The following is a 22,572-nucleotide window of genomic DNA, read 5'->3' as shown; positions in this document are numbered from 1 at the left end:
GAGTTCAGAGGATAGTACAATGGACTGCTTGTCTTTTAGCTTCTCTTTTATCTGTATCTGTAATATTTATTTGATGCATGTGTGGGCAAATCTCAAAGCCATATCTGTATCAAAGTGAAGAAGATCATAAAGTTTTTGTTTGCTTTTTCAACTTGTTTTTCCAAGTCTTCACGTACCCACAGTCTCTGAGCTCTGAACCCAAACCTTCCAGTAATATTCATGTGGGATTTCTGATCTCCTACCCACTGTCTTCTTTTATGTACCAAAAATTAAAATTACCTAAAACAAAAAACCATTGTGTTCTTATTCGCTTAATTTACAATGTCTCGACAGATAAAGTTGGCTTATTAATGGTGTGCTTAGCAGATTAACATCTTTTAAAATGATTAGAGTCAGGCCCATCCTCTTCAGACGAAAATTATTATATTATTAATCCAGCCAAAAAAAAAAAAAAAAAAAAACTTTCTATATATCTCCATGAATATACGTATATAAAGAGTAAGGTGAATTAATGGCTATTTTATATATTAAAGTGGGGGATTCGAAATCAAAATATTTGAAGAAACAGTGATTTTTTTACACCACACTGGAATTATTAATTGCTACTCTCACGACTTATATTTCTGAATATTTAATATATCACCCAATTAAATACAAAACATAGGGTTAAAAGAAAATACTAGGACCTATGGTGCATTTGTAGGGTAATCATGGGTTCGTATTTTACTTTTTGCATTAAAAAGTGTGGATTAATATTTGACTAATCAAATATATTTTGCCCCCATGCTTTTCTTTTTCTTTTCTTTTTGGTGCAGGGTGAATTTACTCAATTTAATCAAGGCTTTTATCACATGTTAGCTTATGTACTTGAGGGAACAAAACCTGATTGAAAACAAGCTCTTAATTAATTATAAGAAAGTTTGAAATGGGTGTATGAATCAAGTTATCATAATTTACCAATCCCCTGTTCAATCAAAATAATTTTCTTGGAAAAACAAACAGATGATAGGGAGAAAAAAAAGGGAAAAAGAATATCCATGAAAGAAAGTGAAAAAAAGAAAAATAATAATAATAATAATAAGAAGAAGAAGAAGAAAATAATGGAGTTTTTGAGAGGAGAGGACGTTAGTGGAAAGGGAAGGGTATTGGGCAATCATTCCAGGCATTGAGTTGGACGTTTCCATAATGTGGAATATATGTTTTACCTTTTTTCTTTCCTCTGAAAAAGAAAGAAAAAGATGGCCATGAAAAAGGGTGAAAACAGTAGCCAATTAAGCATGCAATAAAGGGCTCCCAAAAAAAAAAAAAAAAGGTGTTTTTGGCAAATTTTGCTTTGGGATTGTGATTTAACTAGTGTGCTTTCTTCATGCCTCGAAATTTTCCAATCTTCAAGTATAAGCTTCATACTTTTTGCTAATTATTCACATAATTTATTATTGTTAACTTGCCTTTTTGTTTTTTGGTTTCATTGTTGCAATTTTATGGCAATAATTAATTTAGTCCAGACGTAATGAACCACAAACTGCCACATTATGGGTATCATAGTGATTTCTAGGTACGGTCTAACGGTAAAAAACTAAAAATTCCTTAGACGATGAATCGAATACTGATATTATAGACATAATTTAATCTATCAAAAATATATTGTTTTATATTTAATAACATTAATTTTTTTAAAAATTTATTTATTTATTTTTAAATTATATTAATATATTAACCAATCATATAATAATATATGTATTTTTGATAAATATGTTGATAGATTAGATAGTGTTTGTAATATTATTAACATCACTATTTTATTTAAAAAAAAAAAAATTTGCCCCGTTATAATATTTTTCCCAATTTCAATTGGACAAACTTAACATAAACTTTTATGAAAATATGAGAATGTATACTTTTCCTATCATTGTATTTAAAAAAGAGAAAATTATAAATATTAATGTAAAGTAATTCTTCAAATAAGAAAGAAATGGATTTGTTTCTGCACAATAAATTCATGATAAAATGAAAATTTCATAGACCTCGGGTTTAGTAAAACATCATCTACTCTCACAAAGTTTACAAATTCATCACTCACCCCTAGACGTTAACATCTGTTAATAGAATTCCTATTTTGACCAATTTAAATTGTAAAAAATTCATTGTGCCCTTATGTTGATTAGAGTAAATATTAATTTAATATTTTATCCTTTATCATTGTATGCCACAAATTATGATATATATTACCTATCTTACATAAAAAGATGAAACTCTACCAATTTAGAAAATTCTAATATTCATATTTATATTATTAATTATGACCATGAAATGAGGTAATATATATAAAATATTCATTAGAAATTGTAAAGCAATTTAAAACTCCAAATATTTATGTGATTTAAAAAATTTCTTTACATTTTTTTTTATCAAATATAAATATATTTATGAAATTAACCTTTTAATTGTTAAATTTAAGAGATGAAATTAAAGGCCTAGGGTTGGATGATGAATTTAGAAATCTCAAATGAGTTAATAATATTTTCTCAAACCTGGGAAGGGTCTATGATATTTTTGCTAATCTTTGTTATGATCTGATATTCATTTTGAAAAAGAAAATTTTAATTTTTCCTTATATTTGGTGATTTGAAAAGGTCAAAAAATGTGTTTTATGGAAAATCTTATTAAAAAAAAAAAAAAAAAAGGGCCCTGTATGCGTTACCAAGGTCCATGGAATCGGACAATCAGAAAGAAGCCTATCGGAATTGGGTTGTCTGACAATGGTAACCTTCAATGTTGGGCTCGACTTTACTTGTTTCTGGGGAAATTTGGCCCAACACCCTGGTTTCATGGTTATTTTGGGCTCATCTTGAATTGGACTTTTCTAATGATTTGGGCTTCTTGGTTTGCTTTTGGACCCCTCGTGCCTCTCTTAAGATTTTCTATTTTTTTAAATAGATGTCTTTCTTAAGATGAACCACAAAAATTGCAATTAGACGTAACAAAGGCACTAAAAATCTGGTGTAATTTTTTTCTCGAGAACAAAATTGGTGTAATTTAACAAGTGTCTTTTAGTAATATCATATAATTTATAATCTTAGCAAAATAAAAATTATAAACAAAATAATGGTCAAAATGAAGATCGTGGAGTAAGCACTAAGATGGGTTGAAAATTCCACTTCATATGTAAATATTAAGAAAAGCATACGGGGGGGCCAGAAGCTGATGCTAAAGTTGGTTTGAGTAATGGGTTGAATGTTTAAGCTTTAGGAGACAATTAAGCAACAAAAGCTAGTATGCCTTAATGGAAATCTGAAAGTAACCAAAAGGGAATATTCCCTAAGTGCCAATTAGCTCAATCCCATGGTCAATATTGTTTTAGCATTTTTTTATTTATTTTGTAAATAAATGACTAAATCCTTTTTTTTTTTTTTTTTAAAGATTAAATAACTAAATGTTTATATCCCCATTCTATCCTATATTCTTTTTTCCATTATCCATGGAGGGATTTTTGACATATCAAAAAGAAAGGGCAAAAGAGAGAGTGCTGCTAGTGACTATTTGATAAGAAACAACAACAACAGCAACAACAAAATAAATAAATAAATAAATGTTTTCTATTCTTTTTTCTTTTTTCATAGGAAAAGATGGGTCTTTTTTCTTTTGTTGAGCTAAGCATATGCAATTGGATAAGATTCTTAGGGTTTCCTTTTACAATGTCACATATAGTGATACATGGCGATATGCAATTACATATATGGCTTTGTCTATGCTTTTTCTGTTGCCTTAAAGTTTTGTATTGGGCATTCTTTTTAACTTTTTTCCCCACCCAGCAAAGTCCAGCAATGGTCCTTTTGTTAGACCAATTTTTTCTTTTCCTTGTTTTTTTCTTTTACGGGAAAAAAAAAAATGTGCTAAATATCATGTCTAGCATATTGATATTGCAAATGTCATTTATGCTGTGGTATTTTTTCTTGCATTGCAAATTTCATTTATAGTGTGGTATATTTTTTTGGGTTTTGGCATTGGTGGGAACAATAATCTTTTGCCACGAATTCCATTTTCAGCCACGTTTGCCCCACTATACCCACCATTAGATTGCTGCTTTTTCAAGGTGTCAATGTTGAATAGCTTTTCTTTAAGCTCGCCAGGTGGGCCTAATCTTATCCTCCATACCCAATAGTATTCAAGGAAGCTTATATAAGCATATTTCTTTTGTAGAACCATTATTGTTGACCTCCTTTACAAAATCTATAACTAACAAAGAGGAAATTAAATAAAATAAAGAAAAAAGCATAAACCTATAAATAAGTAGTTGATCAATTAGAATCCCAAATTGTTTTTTTTTTAAAATTTATTCTCTAATACTTTGATGACAATCTAGCAACCATCTGTTTGCTGCAAAAAGAATAAAAGTGGCCTAATTGTTGACATTTGCCAAAATATTCTATGCTATAATTGCCCAAGCATATCCCTCAACCAATGAAAAAAGGATCATGGATCACCATTTGGATCAAAAAGCTTTATAGAAGTCACTAGAGCTTTATAACCCCCAATAATAAACAATCTTTGCAGTGGAAAAGAAAAGCCTCCAATTTGGACTTAAAAGTGCACATAGATAATTCCACATGATCATTAAATTAGTAATCGGAATTTGAAATGGACATGTTCTAAATTTTCTTAGTTTAATTTGGTTGGTTTGGCTGCCATATGTGTCGTGCAGCCATTTGTTTGTGAATGCAATGATTTCAGTTTTTTTTTTTTTTTTTTTTTTAACAAATGAACAAAGAAATAAATAAAATAAAATAAATTATTATGTGTAGTCATAATATTCGTTAGTAGGAAAGATATATGGAAACATTCTGAGGCTGGGTTTAAGCTAGGCAGTGAAGAAAAATGTGTTTATTAAATGTTGGATGTCTCTGAAGATTCGAAACTTTTATAAAGGCCTCCATTTTCAAATGGTATAAATTATCTATTTATAAAGAATACCTTATAATTTTGATGTGATAAGAAATTTATGAAAAATGATTATAAAAAATAATATTCATTATCATTAGATATATAATCTAACAGTTATAAATAATTATTATTTATGATTTATTTTCATAAATCTCTTATTATATCATATTATATATATATATATATATATATATATTTATGTAACATAGTTCGGAATTTATATTTATTTTTTTGCTTACCATGGCAAGTATAGATGTGGAGTAAATATATATTATATTCGCCAATTGCTTGAGTATTAACAAACTGAGCCGAGTTTAAGTTATCAAAAACTCTTAATTTATCTAATAAGTTATTTATTTATATATTTTCTTTTTAGAAATGAATTATTTATACGATATTATATTATATAATTTCTTAATAATAATTATCGATAAAATATTTCTATAATTATATATAATTGATTTAAAAATACGGGAATTAACAAGAAAGCCATGCAAGTACCAACTGGTCAGTTGCAGAGCAGAGATCTGCGAATAAAAAGCCAGTAAATTTGAGTCCCTCCTAAGTTCCTAATTTTGAGCGAGTTGGTGTTATAGCAGGGTTTTGTTCATTTTCAATTGCTCATTATGTGGGTATAATAATTAAAATTTGAAACTCTATGCGGCCATATAAAATGAAGTGTAGATATATATATATATATATATATATATGTTTGAACAAAAAAATTTCAAAGAATCTCATCATTGTTCTTAAAAGAAAGAAGGCAAGAAAGAACTAGTACTGTTGCAGAAGAACTTAAAATAGAATCCTTTTAAATTAATGCCATTATCTTGTGTTTTGCCGTAGATGTGTAATGTATTTGTATAGGGGGACAAAATGATGGGGTTTTGAAGTAAGGCAAAGTTGAAAAGTGAATTGCAAACTAGCTACAACTAAACGGACAGAGATTTCTGTTTTCTTCTTCTTATTAGTTTTTTATTTTATCTTTATTCATGTTTGACCACTAACTATATGTTATCTCATTTTAAAAAAATATTATTATTATTATTGTTGCTGTTTTTGTTTTTGTTGTTAATGAACAGAAATGAAAACGAAAAAAATTAGTTACTTGCACATTTTTGTACCCTCTAGTTTTTCGATATTGCGATTTAGGTTCTTAGTTGTAAAACCTAATTTATTGAGCTCTTTATTTTTTATTTGGTGAATGTTAATCAAATTATCACCAAGATATTCAATATCAACCAACACAGAATCATGTTGAGAACACTTTGTATAACTTAGAAAACTGTAAGACATCCAATTCATTTTTGCAAAGGAATCAACTCATAATCCATATGTAATTGCATTAAGGTTAAAAAAACATGACCATTAAGTAATTAACAGAAGGTTCAATATGTACCAAATAAAAAATAAATTGCTCAAGATGATAGATTTTGAAATTAAAAATTTAAATTGTAATATTATGAAATTAGAAGATACTAAAATATAATTAATCAAAACAATTAAGAAAAAAAATAAAGACACAGTATCTTTATCCACAACTAAAAGCCTCCACATCATTGTTCACTGAATCTGCCGTTGAATTTGTGTTATATGGTTCTTACCCATTGACAAATCCGTGCGCCTCTTGGTGGATGCATATGGCTTAAAGGATTTTCAAAGCAAAAGATTTCAATTTCAGTATTATAATTATGAATGAAAATGTTATTTTATTTTATTATTAGTGTTTTTGGATATTATTATTGTTTTATCTATTTAGTTGCAAGATAAATATCTGGGGACGTGCATAGGATGTGGTACCTAATAAATATATACTTCTAGAAGTGTAGGATGATTATATGTGTATATATATATATATATATTTAATTGTATTTATATATATATAGTTAGTGATAATATTGTTAACTAATGCATAAGCAATAATACTGTACATTTAAATTTTTTATTTTATATAAAATATGATGTGGAAATTAATGAAATTTGAACTATACTGTTCTTCGAGAACTCAATACGAATTGATCTAGAACATATATATATATATATATATATATTATATTAGATTTTGTTCCCAATAATTGTTATTGTTATTATTTTTTGCTCCAAAGATTCATTTTTATTTTAAATTTTATATCCATTTTTTTTTTCCTCTTTTGTGGACATTGTTTAGAGGAAGATATCTATTGTATATTGATTAGCCAAAAAAACCAAGGTAGGTAAAGGTATCTATTGATCTCAAATCTTTAAAAAAAAAAAAAATAAATATAATAATAATAATAATAATAATAAGATTTACATATGTAAAGCTGTAAATTTGAGATATTAAGATGAGGGGGGAAATTGTTATAAATGATTAAGAAAAATGTATGGTTTGATATAATAAAACCATAAAAATCTAATCTAAGTTTAATCCGTTTGAAATGGACATATATAAGAAGCAAACATTAATGCGCACGTTAACTCTAGAGTTGGGACACACACATGAACGCATGGTCAATAATTTTTAAAATTTTTAAAATTTTTAATTATTACACACACACACACACACACACACACACACACACACACACACACACACACACACACACACACACACACAGATACATATATAGATAAAAAATTTCACCAAAACTCTAAACCAAATGATATCGCATCCATCAAGTGAGTTGGATTTAGTTGTAAATAATTCATATCACATTTAGGAAGTCGTGGATTTGAAATATTGGAATGACGATTGTGAAATTTTTTTATAATTGTAAAAGGATATTTTTATAAATGACAAAAAAATTGACATAACATTTGATGTGATAATTTATCAGTGGATGTAAATTAATAACACAATGTGAGTTGTTAACAAACTAAGCGTAGAATTACCTACACATTGAGAGCGGTGGTTAGATTTAATTTTTAAGATTTTTATTAATGTAAAATTACATGTTAGTTTTTAGGGAAAATATAGTATTTAAATCATAAAAATGACTTTCTTGTTTACATTGTATAAAGTCGTTTTTTTTTCCCTTTTGTTTCTTAATTTTCCTCACCTACTTACTTAACGACTTATAAGTTATCTATTGTAAAATAAAAAATGCTTAACCACAATATTACTAGAAGGAAATGAATTTACAAGCTCGAAGTGCCAATGTTAAGTAACATTTGTATTTAGTTTTAGTCACCATTATGATTGGGAGAGTGGAATGTTAACCAGGATTTGAGTCCAGAATCTAATATGAAATTTCAATGATTGTAGTTATTGGGTTAAACCTATAAATATGCATTGTTTTTAGTTAAGTGAGAGATATTGAAATTTGATTTTTATTTTTTTAAAAAAAGAAAAATAATAATGATCAAGCTTTTGTATCCTAAAAAACAAAATAAATTCTTATTCTCATGACCTAACTGAGTTAAATATATTTATTCAAAATAAAATTGAGCTAATATATGTATACATACAGTAAATATTAAGTCATGATAACCTTCAAATTTAAAATAAAGATTTAAGCTCTGTTTAACAACAACTTCATTTTTTATTTTTTTCTCAAATTATATATGGTTATCTACTTTAATAGTTTGTTAATATTAGTTTATGATACTAAAACATTTTATTAATTATAAATGTAAAAAGAAAAAAATATAAACAGAAAATGAAAAACAATTTAAAATTATCTTGGTTTTTAGTTTTAGCTTTTTTTATTTTTTATTTAATATTTATAGTTAATTGATATATCTACTAAATATTATCTACTATCAATTAAAACTATACATAATTTTTTTTAAAAAATAAAAAATAAAATTGTTATCAAACGGACCTTAATTTATTAGTTTGAATTTACTTTTAAAATATGAGATATTCAATTCAACCGAACAAGTTTTTAAATTTGTAGTTATGAATTTGCTTTTAAAAGATGAGATTCAATCGAACGAGATTCTTCTTCATTTTTTTTTTTTTCCCACTATAGTACTGAACTAAAATAGTCCAGTTGAAGAAATGGTTCTATGAGGTAAGCATACCCTAAAATACTACATAAACAAAATAATTATGTAGTTAGTTCCAACTTTCAACTAATTACATGTTTAAGAGATATTATATATAGAAGGTTTAATTAGTTCCTTTTAAATGATTGGCTAAGCAAAGATTTTTTATTTTTGTTTTTTGTTTGTGAATGAATGGCTAAGAAAATAATTGAGGGACAAATCGTCCAGTTTTGGTATCTCAATGCAAATTAAAAAAAAGAAAAAAAGGGGCTTGAGAAAATCTAGACAAGCAACATGCTCATGGCCTCAACTTTTTTTGTACCGGCCTTCCCTTGTGTGGATCCAATATACTAATGTCTAAATCAATATCCTATTCCTATGCCCACAAACTACGGCTCATCATTATTTTTTTTTTTAATAACTCTCTATCTTAGCCACCAAATAACCTCGCATTTTTATTTTTTTTTGGGGTACTTTAGTTTCTATTTGTGCCAAACAAGATTTTCCTTCCAAAAAAAAAAAAAAAAAGAAAAGAAAATATGTGTAGCAAAATTTAAATGACTCTATATATACTTGAAAGTATTATATATATATATATATCATTGATGTGCATGATAAATTGCTATTTGTAGGATAATTATTATTTTCATTTTTCTATTTCTATTTATGTGATAACAAAGATTTGAGGAACAAAATTAATTAAATTACTTATATGCATGCTTAAACTAAAAAAAAATAAAAAAAATACTATTTATCATTATTAATTATTATTAAATAGTAATTTAAATGATTACTATTTAAAAAATTATTTTTAAAATTTTATTATAAAAAATAATATAATTAAATGTTTTAATTAAATTTATTACATAAATTAATAATTATCATTAATCGTGACAAATAGTAAAACTATTAAATTAAATACCAAAAAACTTGTGGACGTTTCACATAAAACCATCTAGCTTGCTCATCTAAATGAAATCTTAGACCACAAAAAATACCCTACTAATAATATATGTTTTTTATTTTTTAAGAGATCCCTAACCTCAATAAATCTCGCCGATAGCAACATAGAATGCAACAATAATGTCTAGCTAAGAATAGGTGGGTCTACTATAGTTGAATATTTCAAATTCTATATTATCATTTATTAACAAGAAAATTAATATATAGTATAAAGCATCAAATTGATTCAAGCACCAACATTTATTTAGGAGCGTGGTCCATATTGAAATGATAATACATATGTGTGTATTGCAAATGAAAAATTCAATTAGAAAGGCATTGTGTAATTCGTAAAATTGATGATTGCCAAGTCCCTTTCATCATAAAGCTAGCATATTGCATGTTGAATTGTTGATGCGAGTAGTGCTGGGAGTTGTCAGAAAAACTATGTAAACCCCATTAATATTATTTGTAATAAACTATATAATAATTTTTGAGAGGTTCACGAACCAGATAGTGCTACATCATGAAAGATTGGACCACATCAACTCCCCCTAAGAAATATCAAATACCGATCTATATATATATATATATATATATATTTATATAGTGAGAAATTTATTAAAAAAAAAAGTGTGAAAAATAATTATATACAGCTGTTAGATTGTTAAAATTATATATATATATATATGAAGGAAGACGATTGGAAAAGCAATATATATGCATATTATTTATTCATTAATTTACTTTAATCACATTGGTAAACCTAGAAGTAGTTACTACTGGATAAAAATTCAAATTAATTAATTGTAATATTTTGGACCTCTCTTCTGCTACTTTTTGCCCCTACCCATGGTTTACTTGCAATATGAGCAGTATATATTAGATATAAGGAAATATTTCATTTTCATCCCTTGAGATTTATAAATGTAAAAATATCTCATGGGTTTTAGATAAATCATCTACACTTTTTAGAGTCATTTTAAATTACTCTTATATCTTTAGTAAAATCAAATTACTTTTAAAATATTATTCTTTTTTTTCTTTTGTAATAATTAATTTGAAGTCTTTAAAGTTTTTTTTTCTATACTTTTAATAAAATTTTATTTAAACTATGTGAATTTGTTTTTGGAAAAACTATATGATAATTTAAAGTAATTTATATATTTGACAATGCATTTAATTAAATATTCAAAAAATTATAATATATTTAGGTAAATATATTTGACAAATTATAATACATTTTAATTAAATATATTTGACAAATAACCACTTAGTTAAAAAAACTTATATTAAAATCATCATATATATTTTTTTAATTGAAAAACTATCGCGTGATTTAAATAAAATTAGTTAAAAATATAAATTACTAATTTTTTCAAGTCTTCAAATTAATTTTTTGCAATATTACCAAAAAATAAAATTTTGTTAAAAAAAAAGGAGGAAGAATAAAATATTTAAAATAATTTAATTTGATGACAAATATAAGGGTAATTTAAATTGCCATAAAGAGAATATCATTTACCCCCAAAAAAAAATTGCCACGAAAGGATATGAATAATTTATTATAAATCTGAGAGATGTTTTTTTTTATCTTACACTTTAAGAGGTGTAAATGAAATATTTCCTATATATAATTTAGCATGTCCATGTTGTATGAAATTTAGAGATTGGGGATTAAGAAGAGAGGGAAAGAAGAGAAAAAATGTTTTGAAAGCAATAACAATTTTGGTAAAAAAAATAAATTTTGTCTAGATATGAATATGGGATATTTAAGGGTTTTTAATAAACAAATATGAATCATTAAATTAATTGAAAGGACTAAATTATATGTCAAATAACTTTGTTAAAAATCTTTATATGGAAAACCCTCTCCATATGTATAAATAGTTTCCCACTAAGACATAATTACATCATTCATTTATTTCTTAAACAATCTTAAAAATACAATTATAAATATTTTTTTATTAATTTATTTTAAAGCTAACATAAATATAGATTATAACAAGTAAAAGATCATATATTTTTAATTCTATCTTTTTTTAAGTTGTTTGGTCATATCACTGCAGATATATATATATATAGTTTCTCCTTTTTAGGGAAAAAATAAAATAAAATAAAATAACAAAAGCAGCACTAGCGCTTGTAAGAGAAGTTTAAAGGAGTTTTTCTTTAAATTCAACATGGTAAGCTCAAAACAATATTTAAACATCTTTTTTCACTATACAATTATCGGGTAAAATATGAATTATATGTTGTTTATGTTTTTGGAAGGGGTAATTATGTTTTTACTTTATATGTTGTTTTTTTAAGTTTACTAATTTTTTAAAAAAATGCTTAAATGAAATAAAATAACATAACTATTTTTTAAAGGGCAACTAAATTTGTTAGTAAGCTTTTATTAAGGAAATTGGTTTGTTCATAAATGAAGTGCTAACTTAGAGTATCTCCAATGCATATTTGGATTGTGAAAATAAATATATCATTTAAGAAATATGAAAAATCTTTTAAAGAATTATTCTTCAAAAACAATATCCAAAATGAATATCAAACTTATATAGCCTAGATATTGTCAAAATTCTTGACACTCTATTAGATATTTTAAAATTTCTTAGAAAACAAAATTCTCCTTTAAAAGGTAATTCTTTCAAAAAGAAATTAATAAATTATATAATTACTTAATAGTCTATTTAAAAACAATTTTACATTTAACTGTGCATTTATCTATATAGATTTTAGCAATGCAAATTTTTATACCACATAAAGAGTAATCCACATTCACTATTAAAGATATTTTTAGATTTCAATTAGATTATGTGGATTGCTTAAGTTAATCGACAATGTCAATTTTTTCCCTATTCATATTACTTATGAGACATGTTTATTTTCATGATTTACTAAAATATTCATCAAAATTAATTTATCAAATGATATGGTAGATAATGTAGAAACACTTAATTGATTTGTTCTTTTAATTCACTCATATATTTAAGGTTTTTTTTTTTTCATATTTAAGTTATATGAATATGTCAACCAATAATATTTTAATACATGTCATTTACTAAATAAATTTTGTGAGCATTTTGGTACCTGTAACATTATTGTTTTTATAATCTACACTTCCATTGTAGATTCTCTAAGAGTGTCTCCAATGTTGAGTATCGATTGCTCTATATTCGGTATAGAAATTGCTGTTATTTAAATTTTAGATGGAACAAATATATAGATAAATCTAAAATAATGTACGCAAATATTATTTATAGCTATTAATTAATTATATATTTTATTATTTTTTAAAATTTTTTGAAAGAATTGAACTTTAATTTTTTTGTTTTTTTGGTGTAATTCTTTGAAAGATAAGAAAGATTTTGCTTTTTAAAAAAAATCTAAAATATGTAACAGAGTCTCTAAAAATAAATATTCACCTTAACAATTTATAGGCCACATTAATTTGATATTTATTTTAGACAGTATTATTAGAGAATAATTTTTAAAATACTATTTATATTACTTGAATTGCATACCTATTTTTACAACCGACATTATCATTGATGAAGATGCTCTTATATATGCTGAAATGATATGTTATTATCATATGAGCCCATATATGATTGTTGTGGTAGGCTTGTCTGACTAAATAATCTCTTAGGTTAGTAAATTAGCAGCACAATAAAAGAGGATTATGAAATGTGAAAAAATAAAAAATAAATGACTAATATGTAACAGTAGAGAAAATTCAAAGGGCATTATGGTGCAAGGATCTCTTAGCACAAGGGTTAAGACGGAAGAAGGAAAGGTTTATGAATTAAAGGGAAGAGAGACTTGGATGGGATTATATATGTCCTTTCTTTGGTCGTGGAATTGTGAATCTCCTTGTAAATGCTATTACGACGAAGTCCTCCTTATCAGCCTAAGCTAGCAAGTCCCTTTGTAAGTCTATATGACAATGACAAAACATTGGAAACTACTTATAATACATGGACATTTTATATGTTCCACAAAATCTTATAATTAGATATATTGTTTGTACTAAGTTTTGACATGTGTTCTAGCACATACCACAAATTGATCATATGAATAGTATCAATATACACATATCATTACCTATATTTATTATGTGGCATGTAAGCCTCCATATAATTAATATTAATGTGACAAATATTTACAATGACAATATTTGTATCTAAAAGATATCACTGTATATGCGACAGCTGGAAAATATATTCGCTTAAGAAATTAAGTAATTAATATATATTCAAACTATCTTCTAAATCATAATAATAAATACGATAAAATGGTAAGTGTTTTAATGGGTTATGCATGTATGCTTCTAAGCAATATAGATACTATTTTAAAAAATACTCTCCAATATCAAAATCTTAAAAGCAATTTTTTTTTTTCAAAAGCCAATTCTAAAAAGAAAAAGATTAATAAAAAGATGCAACAATTAGTAACCATTAATAGCTTTTTTTATATAGTATCATTGGAGAATAATTTTTAAATTGACTATATATTTATGTTACCTATATATTAACATTGTCAATTTATATACCATATAGAAAATAATTCATATTACTTACCATTGAAGATGCTCTAAGATTACCACACTCCCAATTAGATTTTTAATTTTAAAATTATTAATTAATGTGCTACTCAAGTAATTTATTAAGTCATTATGTCATACATTATATGCTGAGAAAATTTTTTTAAAGAACAGTTATCATATATATATACACATATAAGTTCGGATAGAACAACTATCATAATTCATATATATATATATATATATGTGTGTGTGTGTGTGTGTGTACATATTATATGCAACACAACTGTGACATGATCAGCAAACGTTTTTTGTGGTGGATATTCGTGATCCGTGTGTCTAAGTATCCATGATTTTGTGTTAATTGTGATATATTATAATCTACCCATCATTGACAATGCTTTCTATAATATATAATATATAATATATATATATATATATATTTATATGTGTGTATGTATATGGTGGCTTAATTGTCAATGAGTAGTCTTATATGATCCAAAAAACAAAAAGAATGGACTAATCTTAGCTAGCATGCATGCTTCCCCACACGCTACGGGCATTGAGTCATCAAAACATTAATTGGCTTAGGGTCAAATTTGGGGAGTGTTTGATATATCACCTACCTTACCACTTAAAGCCAAGCAACTTATTTTTTTTCACATTTCGTTTGTTTATATATATTTATCAACTTTTTTTTCTTCTCTCTCACTCTCTCTCTCTCTCTCTCTCTCTCTCTGTGATTTAGGTGGCCTTTGGAGATAATATTATAGTGGTCGGGTAAAATGTCCAATACCATAAATTCCACGTCAGGTTAGTCTCCCTTTGAACACTTGATTTGCCTGACCTAACATTCGAAGACCACCTGTTCGGGGAAAGTTTGGCGTGCATGGCCAACCCGTTAATATAAATTCTCAATTACCCTAAGTCAATTATTATTATTATTTTTGGTAAGCAAAAGTCAAGTTTTAGTCTAGCAAGTAAGAAGAATAAAATAAACCATTTTGGAGAACCTCAAGTCTCCCAATTGATAGAAGACCCCTTTCAAAAACGGAAAAAAAATAAAAATCAAAAAATATAATGTAGTAAGACATGCTCTCTAGCCCTATATAAAGAAGTAGAAACCTAGCTAATGTAGCTAGAAGTAAGCCGTACTTTGATTAATATAGAAGGTTGATCCAGCTAGTGGTATAGTTTCATATCCACATTTTTAATATAGTGGGTTGGAATCATGTCTCTCTTTTCCTTTTAAATTAAGATTGTATTGTATTGTCGTAGCAAAATAGATTGTATTGCATTGTAATTCTCATATATATATATATATATATATTTATATACAGAGAGAAGGTAAGTGATATTTGAGCCCTAAAAGCTCTTGCACTTTTTGTTCAATTACTAAGATCAAAGAGCATTTGGCCGACGTACAATAAATTTCTATTTTTCTGTCCTCATATTTTCATCTTATTGTGATAACCATGATGTCATTTTTATATTGGTGTTAATCAAATAGTATAGTTAAAAAATTAATATCTTCTCTCCTTTTAAAAATAAGGACAAAAGATGATATGATACATCAAGCACAAGATACTCAAAACGGAATAATTTTCTTCAATGCAAATTGTCACCAGAAGGACAAAGATGTTGTTTATTTTATTTCTTAAAAAAATACTAATAAGGCACACAAAAAAAAATTAAAAGAAAAAAAGTTATTATGTCTTTAAAATTATTGTTATTTGTGTTTTTTTTTTAATTTTATTATTATTTTTTCAAAGCAATTGTTGTTGTTGTTTTTTTTTTTTTTTTTTTTTTTTTTTTTTTTTTTTAGGGTGAATAAGCAATTATTGTTCTTGTTAGTATGAAATGAATTGCGAATACTTTACAACGCGACAAAATTAAAGGTTTTAAAAGGGAAAACATTGCATTCGCATACAAATCACGTGACATTGCCATGCAGATCACGTGAGACTGTCTTGCCCTTACTTTATGGAATGCAAACTTTAGAAACATCTTGAACTTACACATTGAGGCTGTAAAAATTATATCTTTTCTCATTATTACACGATATATTTTATATATATATATATATATATATATGTTTTGTAAAACCTTATTGTAAGGGTCACAAAGGAACCATCGGGGATCTTTGACATGCTACACGGTCTTTGCAATTTGACCAACCCAAAGAAAAACAGGAATTTATCAAAAAAGAAAAATTTGCAATCCAAAACCTCAAAAAAGACCATATTTTTTTTTGGTATAAATCACATTGGTATCAGAGACTCATCGGTTTGCTAAGGTTGGAGTTTGTCTTTTTAGACTGACAAAACCTGTTAACCATGATCGAAGCAAAATTGCAATTATTATACGTTATATATATATATATATATATATGTATATATTCTACGTCATCCCAAAGGTAGCCTTTTCTGGTTACACGGATTTTCCTCCAAGTTGTAAGAAAGATAGGAAAGAGAGAGAGAGAGAGAGAGAGAGAGAGATGAGGGATAATTTGGGTTTTGATGATGAGGCAACAAGTTTGTTCGATATCCACACAAAAGGATGAATACCCTCCAAAAATTGAATCTTTAACCTTGGCCTCTCTTTGAATGGCATAAAAAATAATAATAATAATAATAATAATTCTTAGACTTCTATCTCATCATCGACTACCTGTTTGTTAATTTGCCTCAGAGAGAAAGAAAGAGAAGTTTGTGGGTGGAGAAGGATTTTGACGATTTTAATTTTTGATGAAGAATATGATGGACTGAGGTGAGGACCCCACACCTTCACGTTCACCATCTTCTTTATCAATATCTATTATCTTTCTTTTACATCAACAACACCCAAATACCACCACCTTCTTCAGATCCTCCTGTCTTTGTCCTTTTGGAGTGGGGGGTCATTTTTATTTAGTTTATACGGATCTTAGGGTGTTGGGGTTCACCTAATATTTGCTTCAATCCCAACCACCCAAATCTTTTTTACCACCTTATTATTTCCAAAGATTTGTTTGTTTCCAAAGAAAATTCACGGATTTTGGAGATATGGGTCTTTGCATCTAGACTTATCTTCATTTTTTTTTTTTCTTGGGAATTCCAGGTGTCAGAAACCCATAACAGATCTGAGAGTGCCCCACCTCTCTCCATTAGCTTCCTGGGTTCATCCAATAGAACCCCATTTACTCTTTTTTCTCTCACCCCCCTTCTCCCTCTCTTTGAATGACAGCTGTTTTACTTGTCTGTACGGTTGGGTTCTTAAAGAAAGATCATCATATAGAGAAAGAAAGAGTTTTTAAGCATCCTTTGAGTTCTAGATTGGTTAAGGCATCGTCCCACCGAGTTGTCTACAATAACCCTTCTTTTTATTCTGATTAGTCCTTGACGAGGAGGCCCACCCTTTGGGTTTGGTGGGCTTCGTTAAACCAATAAAAATAATAAAAAAGAAAACCCATAGCATTGAATGGGGTTGTTCAAGATCCCATTTTTCCTTTTATAATTTTTATTTTTTATTTTTTTTATTTTTACGAGTTTGTGAGAAAGGAAACTTTGAAGAGAAGAGTAGACAATTCAAGTTTGCTTCTTTTTTATTATATTTTGTATAAATATAGTTTCTTTTTTTATATATTAGTTTACAATTGATTTTCCACAGCTGCTTCTTCCCATTGATCTTCCTACCTTATCATTTACACCAAACTTGAATTTGACCCACAAGGAAATTCTCCTTTTCTAATGCTACTTTACTTGCTTATCACCTGTGTCCCCTTTCTCATCTTTTTAAAGTCCCTTCCTCTCAAACCACTACCCTCATGGGCAACTGAGATGAGATTGTTGTCACCCTTCTTCTGGAAAGAGATATCCTTCCTTACCATATCTGAGCTGACAAAATACATCTTCTCAAGTGGTTTTCTTTTCCAAATTCCATCCAAAATGTCAATGAAGAGGAAGACTGTAACTTGTAAAGTGGAGAATGTTGAGGAGGTGCCTGAGATGTCGGTTTTGGATTTGCCAGAGTTGGCCTTGGAATGCATTCTTGAGAGACTTCCCCCTGATGCACTCTGTAGCATGGCTGGTGTTTGTACTTCTTTGAGGGAAAGATGTATGAGTGACCATCTCTGGGAGAAGCACATGAAGCATAAATGGGGTAGAATTATTGGTCCAGTTGCTTACACAGCGTGGCAAGGGCATCTTGCTACAAGAACAGAGTTCGGTAATCCCAAGCAAGCCAAGCAAAAAGGTCTTTTGAGAATTCTTTCTCTAGGTTGGCCTTTTTCATGGATTAAATCAAAAGCAGATGATAATTTCAAGCAGAAGAGTTCTTTGCCAATTCATTCAGTCATGGCTTGGTATCTTGCTCTTGAGACAGGAAGATTCTCTTTCCCTGCTCAAGTCTATAACCGCGAGGTACCGACTGATTATCATTTTTGTAAAGGGTTTGTTTTTTCTTTAATCTTAGACCTCAGAGCAATAAGCTTCTTATTAGTTTGCTTTAATTTCTATAGAAATCAGAGATTTTTGCTTCTTTTTTTTTTTTTTTTTTTTTGGATTTTTTTTTTCACCAATGTTTTCTTCCTGGCTCTTTTAGCAGAATGGGCATGTTGGATTCATGTTGTCATGCTATGATGCTAAGATTAGCTATGACCCGCGCACTGACACTTTCCAAGCCAGGTAATTGCACAAATATAGCCTTCTTTAGAGTTTGGTGCTCAATTGATTTCTCTGTGTTATCCACTTTTTTCCAAATAAGATTCTATTATTTAATATTTATTGGTTTTTGCTTCCATAAAAATTCTATGATTCTTTGCTTTCAATTTGTTTTATTGAAGTTGATCAGGGTAGTTTAGTTTTAACTTGAGGCTGGTTTTGTTTGTTACAGGTACCCACCTCATGGAAGTAGGGCACCTGCAATTGAGAATGGGGTACCATGGGAAAGGCTAAGAGCTCCACCTGTTGATACTCCTCATCATGATCTTCATATCTCTGACTGCTTGAATGAGTTACGCCCTGGTGACCATGTTGAGATTCAGTGGAGAAGAAACAAAGAATTCCCTTACGGTTTGTTCTTCGCACATGTTCTTAATTATTTTGAGTTTTAGATGCTTTTCTTTTTTCTTTTTTTTCTTTTTCTTTTTTTTTTTCTTTTTTTTTTATTTTTATTTTTTATTTTTTTGTGTGTGTGTGTGTTTCAAAAGTATCTTGGATTAATATTCCATGGCATATTGTTTTCCATTTCCCAGATATATTTTATCTTCTGTTTTTTAATTTTCTTCCTACCAATAGTTTGGATTTTGCCAAAGAAGGAAGATTTGACTGCAATGTCCAGAAAGATGATTCTACACGTCATACATCTAATTTTTATTTCTTTAAAAAAAAAAAAAAGAAAAAAAGAAAAAAAGAAAAAAGAAAAAGTTATACCTGATTTCTATTAGGGAATACTTGTTCAAACTTGATTATTGCATTAGTGACTTTCAGAGGATGGTGATATCTAATCATCAAAGTTAAAGGAAAATCCAGCAACCAAATAATCAATTAGAATTATTAACCAAAAAGAAAAAAAAAAAGAAAAAAAAAAAGAATAATCAATTAGAATCTTGAATGGTAAAAACAAAAAATTAGATATGCTTAAAAAAAAGAGGTATTTTGAGCATAATGTTATACCAAAGCATGAACAATAAATGTATGGAAATCAATCAGTTGCATAACGGAGATGTGTTATATATGTTTCAGGTTGGTGGTACGGTGTCGTAGGTCACTTGGAACCATGTGATGGGAATGAAAACTACTGCCGTTGTCATGAGAGTGGTGAGTTGTTTGCATCTTCCTTCTCCTGCAAGTAGGACTTATGCTGTGAGTGATAGACTTTTTAGATGATGTTAGAAAAATAATACTTAAGGAATCTAACAAATAATATGACCGGAACTGTTTTGTCTTCAGATTCCAACCTTTTTCATGTTTTTCTATTTTCTCTGCCATTGGACAAGGCATTTAAAATGACTTTTTTTCTTCAATTTTTTTTTTTTTTTTTTCACATGTATGAAATTGTCAATAGGAAAAACCCACCTCCATTTAAGACAGATTGAAGGTGTTAAAGTTTGCAGAGTCTTTGTTTCTGATTAAGATTATCATATTCTTGCAAAGAAGCCATTAACATCTCTCAAGTTGTGGATGACATGAATGGAAAGTTTACTTTCGCAGATTAGACCCGGTTTTGGCCAGATCTCTTTCCTGACGTCCATTTTCAATAGGTGGACCACCCTTTATGCTATTTGAGTGGACCCCAAGACATATCATTGTCAGTATGTCATAATTTCCACCAACATTGTGATAACTTCTGTCTCAGCAGAATATTTATGGCCAACCATACTGAGAGAACTCAGTGTTCCCCATAGTTTTTTTTTTGCCTAGTTGGAATATTCGTGCTATGTGGGGACTAAATTATATTATAAGCTTCCAACTTTTTTGTTTCATTTCTTTATCTTCTTTGTCAGCAAATAGATCTTAATTGTTTCTAATTAAGTTTCCCACCAGCATGAGACACCCTTACAAATATCTTAGTAATAATTTTTTTTTTGTTTTTCTGATTAGGTAATCAGAATTATCTTTGTCTTCTTATTTTCAAATTTTCAAAATTTACTTTTTTTATAGATATCACTTTCATTGTTTCAGCCACAGAAGATTCCTTTAAATATGATTTTTACCATCTTTTTATCATCTTCCGATCATGTCAACCGAATTTGTCAGGGTGTTTGGGTAGGGTATGGTAATGGAATATTAATTTTGCTAAACTTAGCTGTATGACACAGTTTATTTGTGCCTTCAATATCAAGATTCTAGAGAAAATAACAGCAATTTACTGTTTTTTTTTCCTGTTTCTTTTCCTCTTTGATGATGTGAGACAATTGCTAAACTTTTGTAAAAATGTATATGTAATTTTTCCTTAATGATATGTTTTTGAAAGATGGTTTCTGGCACCAAACGCAGATAAATCAAATATTATATTTCTTAAATTGCCTTTCACTTTGCATAGGGAAATACCAGAGTTGGGTCACTGTTTTGATGTCATTGTATGTCTTGAGTCAACTATTTTAATTACTCTTCTGAAGTGATATAACGAAGTGCAAGTGGGTTAAATTTTTCATCATAACTGGATGAAATTCATACTGCTTACTTACTTGATTGCAGCAACATTATAAAAATACTAAATGCTATTAAACTATTAATTAAGGAAAACTGCGTCAAATCATGAATGATATAATGATTTGAGATGCTTACAGATGTACTCTACCCTATTTAGTTGCTGACTTACTGAAAATGGGTTTGGTGGAAGCATATCAAAAGATTTTTGACGCCGAGTTTTTGCTTGCAGACACTGTGGTGCTTGAGTTCAACCAGTACACGCCTGGTTCACGGTGGAGACATACTACCATCAATAGGAAAGACCATGGGGAGGAAGGAAATGAGGCAGATGGGTTTTATGGTGGCATTAGAAAGCTTAGCAACGAGGAAGAGATTTCGATGTGGAGGCGGCTGTGGCCAAGTGAAGTCTTGGAATAGACTTCTTCTATAAAGCAGGAATATAATGATTCACTTTAATCAGAATTCAGAAGAAAATTAGGCCCGTGCGATCAAAGCATGGGAAGTTTAGTGCCTTTCTATCAAAAAGGAAAAAAAAAAGTGAGATTGAAAAGTTGACACTGGGATTCTGATTCTTCATGAATGTGGAGACCATGTTTAAAAAAAACCAAAAAAAAAAAAAAGAAAAACTCCCATTCTAATTTTTTTTTTTATTTTTTCGTCGGAGATTTATTTTATGCAATTTCTGATAATGTATATTGCTGCAGATTGATGCAGCATTGATGTATCATATTTTACTCCCACGATCACAAAAAAAACCATTAGTTGGCTCCCTTGTCTGTTTGGGAGAACATAGAAAACTAGCTACTGTTTTTGTACTTTTGTGGCTGTAAGATAACTTTTCTTCCTTTTGCCAATCAATGAACATTATTAGTATTCAGAAAATTTTCTCGCTTCTTTTCATCTATGCCAATCAATGAACATTATTAGTATTCAGAATTTTACAAGTTTATTTTACCAGTCCTTCATGTTTTTGTTAATACTCTCTCTCTCTCTCTCTCTCTCTCTCTCTCTCTCAGATTGCTGATTGCTGATTACTGATTTGAC

At 28.2% G+C, this 22,572-nt stretch overlaps 1 protein-coding gene across 4 annotated transcripts; it reads left to right on the top strand.

Annotated features, from left to right (window-relative positions):
• The first annotated feature begins 17,120 nt into the window (after nt 1-17,120).
• On the top strand, nt 17,121-22,410 carry LOC107410625 (F-box protein At2g26850). 4 transcript variants are annotated; one of them, XR_007239189.2, is made up of 6 exons: nt 17,121-18,795; nt 18,977-19,059; nt 19,268-19,446; nt 20,119-20,193; nt 20,587-20,687; nt 21,758-21,840. XR_007239189.2 is itself a non-coding variant. In XM_025070367.3 (5 exons), the coding sequence occupies exons 1-5, from the start codon at nt 18,124-18,126 to the stop codon at nt 21,943-21,945; spliced, it is 1,197 nt and encodes a 398-aa protein (XP_024926135.2). In that variant the 5' UTR covers nt 17,148-18,123; the 3' UTR covers nt 21,946-22,410. The 4 variants fall into 4 exon arrangements, 3 of the variants coding, with proteins under 3 accessions (XP_048324384.1, XP_024926135.2, XP_015873561.2); XM_025070367.3 differs by lacking the exon at nt 20,587-20,687 and having other exon boundaries at nt 17,148-18,795; nt 21,758-22,410; XM_016018075.3 differs by lacking the exon at nt 20,587-20,687 and having other exon boundaries at nt 17,157-18,795; nt 18,980-19,059; nt 21,758-22,410.
• The last annotated feature ends 162 nt before the right edge of the window (nt 22,411-22,572 follow it).

This window comes from Ziziphus jujuba, chromosome 10 (assembly GCF_031755915.1).
Source record: "Ziziphus jujuba cultivar Dongzao chromosome 10, ASM3175591v1".
In the NCBI taxonomy this organism is placed as follows: Eukaryota; Viridiplantae; Streptophyta; class Magnoliopsida; order Rosales; family Rhamnaceae; genus Ziziphus; species Ziziphus jujuba.
This window is presented reverse-complemented; position numbering and strand designations above follow the sequence as displayed.